We start from the raw sequence: 13,422 nt of genomic DNA, 5'->3' as shown, positions 1-13,422 counted from the left end.
CCAAAACCATATGGGGACTGGTGTTGAGCAAGGAAATCAGCCAGTGTCTGGCCTTTGACCGCTTTCTAGGGCACGTATTGCAAGCTAAACTCAGACAACGCCATTGTCCACTTCCCAATTCGACCTTTTACGATTGGTCGAGTGAGCATGTAGCGGATGACGTCGGTCTGAGCAATAACTTGGGTTACCGATGGGAGCATGTAATGTCGAAGCTTGGAGGCAGCGAAAAATACGGCTAGACAGAGCTTCTCAACGGTGGAATAATTGATCTCCGGTTGATTAAGATTTCGACTTAGGTAAAAAATAGCCTGCTCTCGTCCGACGTCGTTGTCTTGCGCGAGGAGACAGCCAATGGACTCTTCGACCGCTGAGATATATAGCTTGAGAGGCTTATCGCGCCGAGATGGGACAAGGACATGTGGTGTCGTGAGGGAGACTTTGATTTGCGTAAACGCCGCCTGATGCTCGGCTGTCCACTCAAATTTATCTGAGTAATTGAGTTTCAAAAATGTAGAGAACGCTTTCATTTTACCTGTCGAGTTAGTTATAAATCGGCGGAGAAAATTTATCTTACCGAGTAAGGACTGGAGCTGTTTCTTCATCGTCGGGGGTGGGGCATTGATGATTACGTGTGCTTTATTTTCATTCACTTCAATCCCACGGTGGTGCACGAGAAAACCGAGAAAATTACCGGTTGACACACCGAAGGTACATTTGGCAAGATTCATTTTGAGATTGTGTTGACGCATGCGGAGGAAAGCCTGTTGGAGATCATTCAAATGTGACTGCCGGCGTTTAGATTTGATTACAACATCATCGATGTACACTTCGATGATGGTTCCAATTAAATCATGGAATATGGTGTTCATTGCTCGTTGGTATGTGGCACCGGCGTTCTTGAGGCCGAATGGCATAATAACCCATTTGTACGTACCAAGTGCCCCTGGGCAGCGAAAAGCGGTCTTGTGTACATCGGCTTCGGCAATGAAAATTTGGTTGTACCCGGCATCATGTCTATCCATAAAAGATAAGATCACATAATTCGCTGCAGCATCGATTAACAAATCCAAAATCGGCATTGTATACTCATCTTTGGGAGTTGCCAGATTCAAATTTCTAAAGTCGATGCAAATGCGCAATGCACCACTTTTCTTTAAAACAGGAACGATATTTGCCAGCCATTCGACATATCGAGCTGTTCGAATGAACCCTGTTTTCAATAGACGAACTAGTTCATCCTTGATGTCGAGTTGCACTTCGGTCGAGAATCGTCGAGGTGGTTGACGGAAGGGTTTACACCCAGGTTTAATACGTAACTCATGGTCGATGAGAGTGCAATCTAAGCCAGGCATCTCGTGGTAACTCCAAGAAAAACAATCTTTGACCTCCTCAAGCAGAGCACGAAGTTCAGCTTTCATAGGTTGGGGGAGCAAAGCACTAATAAATAAAGGTCGTGGGTGATCGGCCGTTCCAACATTAATTTCTTCCAACGGGTCCTTGACTTGGGGCTGATTGTCTTCGAGCTTGGCCGGGGCAGCTTGAATTTTGTCAAGAGATAAGACAGGACCATTATCTCCTTCGGCGAGGAACTCTACGAGGTTAACGCCTGAATTTGGTTGCTTATATATAGTATACCAATGAGCCAGCAGTCGTTCCATAGTAGATGAAACTGCTCATTGTGATTACGGCCGGCAATGTTTACTGCTAAAGGAAGCACCCATTTGGTTTGGGATTTGTCTCTGACGAAATTGCTCATTGTGATCCCATAGGGGATAAGTTCATCATTGGAGCGACGTAACGCCTTCATGATGTTTACAGGCATGATATTAACAGTGGCTCCACAGTCGACAAAAACTTTGGAGACTGGATACCCTTCGATATGGGTCGTTACATACAATGGCTTCAAATGATGAAGTTTGGCCGATAATGATCGAGGAAATAATTAGGCCAAAGCTGCCTTGAGGTTGTCATTTTTTGTTGTTGACTCAACTTCGGCAATAGTTACAAAATCAATGTGATCGGATTCCTTGGCAACTACGTCGCCATCGAGGAAATTCAGTTGAGATGTGCTCGACTGAAAATCAGCGGGCAAAACATGAACTATACTGATTTCCATGTTATCCAGGACCGACGGGCCCATCGAGTTACGATCATCCTTTTCAGGCTCTTCTCTTTCAAGGTCACCGACTGCGGCATCTGCTTCCGTCAGAGTTGTAATAAGAGACTCATCTGCTCATTCTTCAATGGTGTGTTCCCGCGGTGTCTCTTCAGAAGTCTGTTTGTTTTGTTTAGGTTCCTCAGGTGCGTCTGAAATCAGAATTGTGTCTGGGATTGGTGCCAGGATACGAGCTTGCTCTTCGTACATTATACGGGCATCCCTGGTGTCGAGATAGGCATCCAACCGTGCGACTCGTGTTATTTCATCAGCCGTAAGGCCGAAGAGAGAAACGACCGAAAAGACTTCGAAGTGGTATCATAAATACTGAAGGTCCTTCAATGAGAAAGGAAGGTCTGCCGCATCGATATCAGTGTATGGGTCGGCTTCAAAGCCAAGGACTCGAGCTTCTTGTATGTGTTGGAACCTAGCTTTTAACCCTGGGTCTGAGGTTTTCTGAATAATTCGCTCGGCATCCGGGCAAGTTCGGATGAGATCAATTGTATCTTGACATGCTTTCGGCAAACCATATAGATCGTTAGCCGAATGCTTTTTATGAAACTCTCGCATATATTCCAAGGCCTCCCCAAGGAATGGTGGATGTAAATTCCGTCGAATTTTGATCAAAGGTTCTTGTGGGGTTAGTAGGGGGAGTTTTCTTTCAGCCTCCTGCCTGAAGTGCTCGAGGCATGCCTTCATTTCCCCGGGCTGAAGAAGAAGTTTGATCCGTTTATTAGCCTCCTCAAATGTGGTTTCAAGATCTCAATTGACCAACTGTTTCCGTTGAACCATCCTGTCATAATAGTTGGGGATGGTCGTTCATCATCATTGGTAACTATTTCCTTTGGTCGCCATTTAGAGACCGAAATTTCTTGGGCTGCCCGTCGGCGGGCCATGCAGTCTATTTTTTGGTGCCGACGTTTCTGGGATTTGGACAGTGCAGTGTAGACACCTTTTGAAGAGTGATATGTATACCATCGCTGGTCTCGAGGTTTGGGAGGTTTGAAAGTTTTATGGTTCTGCGATGATTCTGAGCTGTTAGAATTACGTATGTAATAATCTTCGTCATAAAACGGAGCATCAAAGTCAAGCACCGTCTGACTGAAGGTTTCTCTTCAACCCGTATTTTAGGGCCGATTCTATCGAAAACCCCTTAATGTTGATCTGCGTCGAGCTCCTTCTGCTGTGTTGCGGTTGTAGGTTGTTCCATCGTGGCCATAGACGACTCTTCCTTCGGCTCGGCGCTGACATTCGCTTTACAATTTCTGCATAAAAACGCCAACCCACTTTCTTGGTCAGTGTTGTAATCTGTCATGGGCTTGACAATAGCGGGTCCCGTGGGAGCTGTAGGTGGTTTGTTTGAACGAAAATCAGCATTGAAACGTGGCTGAGAATTCTGATTCAAGGAACGTTCGGTTGTAACGACCTCTACCTTCCCTTTTCCTTTGTCCCTAGGGAGGCGAGCATCTACCATATTTATTGTTGCCGTGGGAAATGGGTCGGTATCAACACTCATTTTTTTCTCCGGAAATCTGAGTTTGCTGTTATCAATCCAGCTTTGCACGTGGTCTCAAAACACGACGCAATTATTTGTCGTATGTTTACTTGAATTATGATATTTTCAATATATCTTTCCTTTAAGCTCTTCGGCCTTGGGAATGTTATGCCCAGGCCGAAGTTTGATGATCTTCGCTGACAACAATTGATCAAAAATTATGTCGGCCTTTGTAATATGAAAAGTATAAACTTTTGACGTTTTCATTGTTTCTTCAGTGGCCGAGCGGGTTTGACTTCCTTAGAGTCAATTTGAGTCAATGCCTTGCAAACGTATGGCTTATCTATTACTATCTCAGCTGCGTCCACGCTGACGTATTCACCTTCGGTCGATGTGTAATTGACAGTGGGATTTTTGTAGATCGTCCCTCGAGATGGAGCTTTCGATATCTTCTCTTCGCGGAGTAAATAATCATATTGCTTGACATGCTGGGCTAGTTCATACATATCCCGAAAGTTTACCCCCAAGAATTTCTTTTTGTATTCTACGTCAAGACCGTTTAGAGCAAGTCTGACAAATTCGACTTCGGGGAGAGGTACTCAGCACCAATTCCTGGTCGATTTAAATCTGGTAAGATAATCCATTGGTGACTCATCGATGCTTGAGCCATCATCGCTAATGAGGACACTGAAATTTCCATCCCTGGCCGATAAAACTGCTCATGAAATTTCTCGACCAACTCCTCCCAGCTCTAGACGAAATTCGGTGGGAGGTTGATATACCAAGCAAATGCTGAACTGGTCAGCAAAAAGTTGAAAAGTCGTAGCTTGTGAAAGTCGCTATTAACATCTCCGCATTGCGCGATGAAACGAGCCACATGTTCTAATGAGGATAAGGATGATTCTCCGGCAAAAAGGCTAAAATCTGAGATTTTGAAACCTCTAAGGTATTCGAACTATTCCACATAAGCTAGATACGGATGTATAAATTTAGGGAACTTCGACCCTTTTTTCATGGCTGAATCGATCATCCGCTGAACCTCGGTCATATCAACATGTGTGGCTTCTACTCTATGGTCGGACCCGCCTGGCCTACTATTCGATCCTCCTCCTTTTTAAGAGTCAATTGGCTTGAGCCGAGCAGGAATTAACTCGGCCTGTATAATTGGTGGCAGATTATATCTTGGTGGCAAGTGCTGAAAAAGATCGAAAGACCTGCCGTCGTTGACTTTACTAACCAGTATTTCGAGCAATCTGGTTTGTGTCTCACTGGTATTGCGTATCACGTCATGCAGTTTATCGATTCCTTGACTAAGCGTCTGTTCAACCGTCCGAGACTGCTCGTCAAGTCGTTTTCGAAGAAACGATCTTGTTGGTGGATCAGATCCTTCGCCACCATCCTCGTCACAATCCTCCACTATCCCTTCATTGAGAATGCAGGTGTTTCTGTTAGGGACTTCTAGACTGCGAAGCTGACCGCCGAGATTAACTTCCCTTTCTCGACGAGTCGCGCTTGTGGACTCAGGTGTCATGGCGTTAAGGGGATTCTGCACTTGTGGCACACTTTGTCTTATGTTCTGAATCGGCAAATCAACTGTTGATTTTCCCATAGCTGTTTTCTTTTTTACCGATCGTGTTTCAATTGGCATGAACTTCGTAGTTTAGCACTAGGTCCCACTGGGCGTGCCAAAATGTTGACCCTAAAAACTACCAAGCCAACATGGCGCGTAGGCTGAGTAATCTATAAGCTAACTACGTCCTTCGGTGAATGCGGGACGTGCCAACTCGTCGGCCGAGAAGTAAATTTGTTGATGTTGCGTTGGGTGCGCGGTTGACTTCTGCGTCTTGCGATTGCGGTCGAGAAAGGAACACGTCTTGGCCTCTTGGGTTCTCGAACCTGAAGACAAGGCTACTATTCTTACGAAGTTCACGAATCGTCGTCGTCGGATTCGGTCACAATGATGGTATTCGTTAGAGTAAACTCACGCTGAATCGACACCAAAGTGTAAGGGCACAAATACTCAAAGTGGATATGAGTCTCAATAGTGAATGTGGTTCGGCCGTCTGAATGTCGAACTCTAAATCCCACTTTAGAGTATCCAATCATAAAATAACTCGGCGTGCAATGCGCCGAGCTCAGTAAGCTGTAACACCTCACTTCGCCGAGAAGGCTAATGAGACGACCTCAATCAATAAGGATTTGGAAACCCTTCTCGACCAAGACTTGGATAGGTAACCAACCATCCTCGCCGCAGTGCTGTTGATGCCAATGGAAGATGCTACGAGATCGGCTGATTCTACGGCGACAGAGCTATATATGTCGACTGAAGATATCACCGGTTGCTTTCACAGTACTGTTGATGCCAACGGAAGATGTGTCAACCAAAAGAGAAAATAAAAAATCTCAAGTTGTTGAGAAAGTTTGCGTAGGGCAGTTGTGTGTTGAATTGGAGAGCCTTGAACGATGCACAGCCTCCTTTATTTATAGCACCGGATACCTTCTAGGTCGAGTCAAAACCCTACTCGGATTAGGACTTCTTCTCTTAATCAAACACCAACTCGACCAGTCCTTTTTCACCTCGATTTTGAACCCAGTCCTTTATCGAGCCGGATTCACTTCCGGGTTATTAATCTCGCCGAGACTCCTTATTGCGCCAGGATTCGACTTGTCTTGCAGTATGGCTTAACCGACCTAGGTTTGAAAGCCCACGAACTAAACGCTCCATGGTAACCTTGTCGTAAGGCCTTCCGGGCCGAGAATGATTCTATACTCGGTCTAAACTAATATTTTGGGCCCAAACAATTAGTTTATTTTAATTTTGGACAACATGTTAAGTAAAATTTATCCTAGTAATGATAATAAGGAACTCTCATAATAAAAATAAATAATGACTAAAACTTTTTTTTAAACTTATATAGAATAATAATACAAAACTATATATTTAATATAGAATATATTGTATATATTAATATGGCTATTGTATTTTATAATAAATCTTTTAGTAATTAAACTTTAAAATTATCAAAATAATTTTTTTCTTAACGGGTCGAAACGGGTTACCCATGTTAAGAACCCGTTATTAATGGGTTCTTAACGGGTCGCCCGATAATGACCCGATAAGTTATCGTGTTGACCCGAAACCCGTTATTTTCGTGTCATGTCAGAAACTGCCGGGTCTAATCATACACTCATAGCCATTTATCTTCAAATAACAGGATTTAACTTTCTGAATCGCTGCTTGTTAAGAGTGGGATTTCCAATATGATAAGTGAGAAACCCCTTGGTCATCCTGTCAATCATATCCAAGTCATATTGAAACATGGCATCAGAAATTCCCACCATCCCTGGATTCTAGCTGTTGAAAACTGAGAAAACAGTGGTGAATCGTCCCCAGCCGTCAGATAAAAAAGAAGCAAACCTTTTGGGAAAACAAGCACATCTCCTTATGTAAGAACCTTTTGGAATGGCTCGTTTTGGGTGTCAATAAACTCAGCAAGCACAATTTCTTTGCTCACAAAGAACAGTTCGGATGCCTGGGGTGGGAGTGGAGGCTCACCACGCCATCGATTCTCACGACTGCTCGCGCACTGAGGGGCCTAAGTAAGTTGAGTCTAAAAAGAAGTTATATGAATTTAATTAGATACAGAAACAACACTTTCAAACTAACAAGTTTTGATATGCTAATTGGAAGCATGTCTTAAGATAAATTCATGGGAAAGTTCGCATCCGCTTGGGAATGTATTAAGGTTCATTTTGCCAGTCAGGCATCTGCGGAGGGTTTCGTTTACGTCAAGGAGAAACCGAAAAGTTCATTATCTATAAAACATAAATTTCACGTAAGGCACGCGTGGAGCGATACATCAACGGTAAGATGATTGTTTTACCTGCCAATTTCCACGCATGCCTTGCATGGCACTTCCGTCTAACAGAGTGACAATTTTCAATTTGTCTTTGATTATAAACAAAACACGACTGCGGAGACCTCGTTGAAAATAATATTACAAGCACCAAAAATGTAAAAACAAAAAACCTAGAGAAACCAAACTCATCATTATACTTGAAAAAACATCCAAACTATAGGAACCAAACAACACCTTGCATGAACAAAATGGAAAACTCGTGTCTAAGTGCGATTCTTGGCATTGCATCCATCAAGCATGATAGTAGCACATTATAAATATATATATAAACAGGTACAAGTAGCATAGGACCGGAGCATGATTAATCACAGTAAAAGGAATGATAAACACGAGCCGCAAATGCAAAGCATATCAATCTCAGTAAACAAAATTAAATAATCTTACAAGTGCTCCGTTAATCTCATGATTAAAATTCAAAGAAAGGTTTGCCACTTTGCTCTGCTAATAGACGGTACATCACTTGTGGTACTTTCTGAGCTACTGCATCTTACCTCACTTGTCACAGACGTTCCCTTTACCAATGGAGGCATGAAGCACGATAACAACTGAAGCTGGTTAATAGTAAATCTCATCACAGGTTTTGCCCATTGCACTGTGGTTACGGCTTGTGGAGCTTGAAACCAAAAACTCTTGGCACGTAACTCTGTGACGCCTTTTGTGGCTTAAGGTGCCCATATGTCATCAAGAACAAGTGCGGAAATGTGGTTCCAAAATATGCTCCATCAATATCTTCAAAGTGTTAAGGAAATCAAGATATAAAATCAGAAAGCCAAACAACACTATAAGATGGTAAAATAATAACCGTGCATCTGTAGAGAGAGAGAGAGAGAGAGAGAGAGAGAGAGAGAGAGAGAGAGAGAGAGACTGGATAAGAACAAATGAAGTGATTTCATAACCAGAGTTATGCAAATCTGATAATATCAGTTGCATGAAGGACATAAGACCCTCTTGATGGTTTACCATAGCTCATTTATAACCACCAGCAGACATTCAAGTGTCCACAAACTCAGTGGTTACACTTCCCACTCAATGATCAAATAAAATCCACGTCCAAATTTCTTGCTACTGATATTGGCACTTGCAAATGGAAGATGTATTGTTGATCAGTTAAAGTAGGTTTTTCAAGCAGTTGCACTAAGCCTCGTGCCAACCACAAGACCGGAATGAAACTGCTAAAAATGTAGACGACCCTGAGAATAATATTACTGTCAAATGAGATTTACAAGAGAACACTGAACTTGAGCTACAAAAGTCCAAAAAGGGTAGAGTTTCTTTCGTCAAAATTAATAATAAGACTCATCTAACAATTGAAAAGCTAAAACTGAAAAGAGAGAAGTATGAAAAGAACTTTAGTGCATACGCAAAATTTAAGCATGCAAGGATACTGCCTTGGTACTTCGATCGAGGGTAATATATATCTTCGCATTTGGGGCAGTATATTTTTACAGTGCTTGAACGAGGAATGTCCGATTGACCAACTGGAAGGCAGGGTTGTCCACAGCAGTAAACTCTTGGGCATCTTCCAAAGTCATAGCTCTTGTATTTCTCCAACTGTAGAACTTTTAAGATCAATATTCTGACAAATAAAGATCCAATAAGAAACCAAAATATAGAACTCACAATAGTCAGAATCTTACCATTGCAGACATTCCTTTGCTAGTCAGTATGTATCGAACATGTATAAGACCGTATAGCATCTCCGCTGCTGATTCAACCAACTCATTCTGCTCTTCAGTGAACATGTCACCTGTACAGAGGTCCCCATATATTAGGTGCCTCAATGACAAAAAGGTAAAAGGAGCACAACCAGAGAAGATAGACAGAGAGAGACAGAGGTTAAGACAGACGGACATAGACAGGATCCATTAACTCATGGGTATACTTTATTTCATCATACATTACTAACTGCTATCCAAGTTTCAAACCCAATATAATCCTTTTTATAGGTTATTTAAAGTTCTAAGCCAGTTTTATCTAGGAATTGCATGCTTTGACTTTTGAACTCAGACTCCCACATTGATATTTCAAAATTAAGTATTCATATTTCATACCCATAAAAATTTTAGTCTCAAAACCCACACCATAAGCTAATTTACGAATATTTGTTCCATGGTATATGCAAAACCAAATCAAGAAAATATCAATGTTAATGGGCAGCCGGTGTCCGCTGCAGGCACGGTTAAATGGCGTCACCCAATATGCAGTAAGATGTCCACTACCAGTAACCATACTAAACATATCAAGGCTTCTTGACTCAGATCTCACACAAGGCCATGACTACCAATTGAAGACCCAATAGGGTGTCACAAATCTTCCTTATTGCCAACTACTTCATAAGTTTCACATCCATCTATAATCCACTAGACTATTTTACTCATATAACCTAGAACTGCACCAATTTCTTTTCATGGAATATATTTTCAAGTAACTTGCTAATCAACTAAACTAAACTACAAATACAAACTACCTTATGTAACACATTACCTGGTTCGTCTCAAAACCAGTTTATATAATTCAAGCATACTATCCATATTTCTGATACATATTGTTTGAGAAATTGAAAAAAAAAAAAAAAAAAAAACTAAATCTAAGCATTTCAAAATGTGCCAACAGCCAAGTAATGCTTGTGCACAAAGCATGGATTAATATCCAAAAACACTAAGGGCTCGATTGGAAATTCTTTTAAATGACTGAAAGTAATGTTTTTGGAACCAATCCTTAGTAAAAATGCAACTTAATCCTGGAAAACACTTGAAGTGCTTACTGCAAGAAGCACGTAACTTGTGCTTCTTGCAGAACACACTTCAAGTGCTTTTGGAACGCAAAAACATTTTCTCTAAAAGCGCTTTCAGTCATTTAAAAACACTTCCTAAATGAGCCCTAATAGACTTTCACTCCAAGGAAGATTTATTAAAAGAGAGTGGCCTAAATTTAACAATCCAATAGCACACAATTGTTATTAACTTTACTTTTAAGAGATGTAAACAAGATTATTTATACACGCGCACTCACACACAACATAGTAAAAACCCCATTAGCATAGACAAATTCTTACCATGAGAAGATTCAACATCCAAAATAAGATCAAGTGCATAATCATAATATGGAACTTGGCTGCTCAAACCGCAGAGATTAAAATCATCTTGAATATATTCATCATCCACTTCACAAAAAAATTCATTTCCTCGCAAATTGCAGAACCATGAAATCCAAGATGTGTCATCTCCATCAGAACCACTGACATCTGATTCTTCACTGTCTGTTTCAGATTCCTCTGCAATTAAATCAAATTAACCATGTAAAAATGACATGGCATTTCCCAATGCAAGTGCCTACCCAGTATATTTTTAGTCCTTTTCTACGACTTTCATGCTTATTCAATAGAAAAAGTGAACAACACTAAAAAGATGTCAAAGTCCACAACCGTGAGACTAGAATTTGGAAAAGAATTAAATTGAAAACTTTTAAGACTTGGAAGAGCTAAGAATCTTTCCATTCAAGGTATCACTCTACTCCGAACGGGCAATAAATGCGTGAACTTTCAACTTTTCAACATCAAAATCATTGCATAAATAACTAAAAGTAGCATATATAATCAGGGCCCCTTTACAAACATAAACTCAGCGTACAATAACATTAGACCCACATTCTATATATTCTCGGAGACTAATCCGTAATCACACACATAAAAGACAATGAAATTCAAAATTAGCACGTCAAAACGTCAAAACCATTACATACGGAGCAAGCCCAGATCATTTAAGAAAGTTGCTGCTAATTACCTTAGTCCTAAAACACATTACTATCTATCCACTCCCCATAAAATACGAAAACAAAAACCATCACACCAAAATCTAACAAATTCACTTCTAAATAACCAAGAAAACGAGTTACCAATTATTCATATACCAACAAATTAAAACAAAAAAATCCCGAAAAACAACGAGAGAGCAAAAACAAGACCAACCATCAGAGCATTTGTTCTCAGCGAGCGACGCGGCCGCGGCGGCAGCAGCACGGTGATCGAGTTGAGATTTACCAGCGGAAGTGGAGGGCACAGAGAGCCTCTCTTTGTCTTTACTGTTAGCCAAAGCTCTCGATGTGGAAGTCGAGGAATTCACTAGGTGCTTGTCCAGCGCATCGTTGATGCGCCTGCGTTCCAGCGCATCGTTGATGCGCTTGCGGTCCAGCGACCCACCAACAATCTCTGTTTTCGATGACCCGCCAACGCCTCCACCGCCACGTTCCCTATACATGGTCTAATTTCGAACCCCCTCGGGTGAATTTTGGCTCTTGGATTTGGAGCGAGAGAGAAGGGAGAAGGGGGTGTCAAGCCCTTTGGTGGTCTTCCATGGCGTGGTGAAGCGTTCGAATAAACCCTAGATTTTCGAGGTGGGGTTAGGCGGTGTAGGTGTTTTGGAGGTTCTGAGGATCGGGGAGAGATGAAAGATTAGAGACGCAGAGAGCCAGGGGAGGAGGGAGAAAGGAAGGCAGAGCTAGGGTTTGGGGGAGGGAGGGAAAGATGAGGGGAGAGGTACACGAGCTTGTGAGCAAAATGCTCTATTCTTTGTTTTTTTTTTTTTTTTTTTCCTTCTTCATTTTCTTTAATTTTTTATTTCATCAAATTTTCTTTAATTGTTTTTTTTAAACTAGGGTTCAGAAGACCTAAAATTTTAAACAAAATAATGTGGTTGTAGATGATTGAAGTATTGTTAAAGTGTCGAAAATCTCAAATCTCAAACCTCAACCAAGTTGTTAGTCTGACACTGGGCATGTTTGTTGCATCGGCTTAGGTGGGACTAGACTAGCTAGGACTAGTAGTCACATGTTTGGTATGCCAAAGATTAACTTGAATGGTATTAAACCGGACTCGCCTCGACTGTTGGCCTCACTAAGGCCTCGTAATTAATCTTGGTCGAAAGCTTGGTATTAGACGAGACTAGAAAGAAAATGAGGCTGCCAGTCTCACCCCACTCCTTATGCACTTCCCTTTTCCCTTAATTCTCTCTAGTTGTACTAGATCTGTACTCCCTTTTCCAGCCAAAATGGTCTACAAAGAAGGTGTTTTTAGCACCTTCACCAAACGACACAGTGAGTTCCCTGTGTATGACCTTGACGATCTAAGCTTTCTTAAACACATTCCCTATCAACACCCTTCACTTCATATGCTCAACATTCGTGGTGGAGATGACGTTGGTGTCAACCCTAATGCCACCCTTTTCCATTGTGAATACACATTAATCAGTTTGGACGACAACTGGAGGTCCCCACCCCACCCCCCCCAGATCAGGAAGTGGGAAAATGATCTTCGAGGACTGGAAGAAGTTGCAGAAACAGGCAATTTTTGAGCCACTAAAACCGTGAAAGAGTAACTTGCAGTTTGCAGGTTGGGTTTTCAATGAAGTTAGAGCAAGTGTGGTTATGTGAAGAGGGACAAATGTAAACTACCAATAAATATAGGGTTATAGTGACCTCCAAAAGAACATGAAAGGTCTTCATGCGAATGGGTGACAATCATGGCAATTGTTCCTACCACTCGTGTTCCCAACACAAGTGTTTTTTTATGACGGCTTGTGAAACATTATGATTGGAAAACCCTAAACCATAAATAAAAAGAAAAAAGAAAAAAAAAAAGAAAACCCAGCTAAAAACCACCGGTTTGGACATGTGGCTGTCTATCATTGGCTATTTGTTAAGAAGCCCTACCTTCTACTAAAAGGCACCCTTTTCCTTTGTCAACTGCCAATTGCCAACGTGGGTGGCTTAGATTTGCCCCCACCTTTTAACATGCATCCTCACACATTATCTCCCTCTACCATAATGCCGCCTAATATTTTCGATGTGGCTATTCG

At 41.6% G+C, this 13,422-nt stretch overlaps 2 protein-coding genes across 3 annotated transcripts in view; one reads left to right on the top strand and one right to left on the bottom strand.

Moving 5' to 3' along the window:
- LOC126581893 (uncharacterized) overlaps nt 1-13,422 on the top strand; it is a 66,052-nt gene that overhangs the window by 44,096 nt on the left and 8,534 nt on the right. The window lies entirely within an intron of this gene.
- LOC126581878 (putative casein kinase II subunit beta-4) lies at nt 7,872-12,140 on the bottom strand. Of its 2 annotated transcripts, none has more exons than XM_050245816.1 (5): nt 11,538-12,132; nt 10,626-10,844; nt 9,208-9,317; nt 8,956-9,121; nt 7,872-8,299 (listed from the first exon to the last, which is right to left on the bottom strand). In XM_050245816.1, exons 1-5 carry the CDS (start codon nt 11,824-11,826, stop codon nt 8,169-8,171), a joined length of 915 nt encoding a protein of 304 aa, XP_050101773.1. In that variant the 5' UTR covers nt 11,827-12,132; the 3' UTR covers nt 7,872-8,168. The 2 variants fall into 2 exon arrangements, with proteins under 2 accessions (XP_050101773.1, XP_050101765.1); XM_050245808.1 differs by lacking the exon at nt 7,872-8,299 and adding an exon at nt 8,364-8,760 and having other exon boundaries at nt 8,931-9,121; nt 11,538-12,140.

This window comes from Malus sylvestris, chromosome 2 (genome assembly GCF_916048215.2).
Source record: "Malus sylvestris chromosome 2, drMalSylv7.2, whole genome shotgun sequence".
Lineage (NCBI taxonomy): Eukaryota > Viridiplantae > Streptophyta > Magnoliopsida > Rosales > Rosaceae > Malus > Malus sylvestris.
The sequence above is the reverse complement of the archived record's forward strand: the minus strand, read 5'-3'. Positions and strand labels throughout refer to the sequence as shown.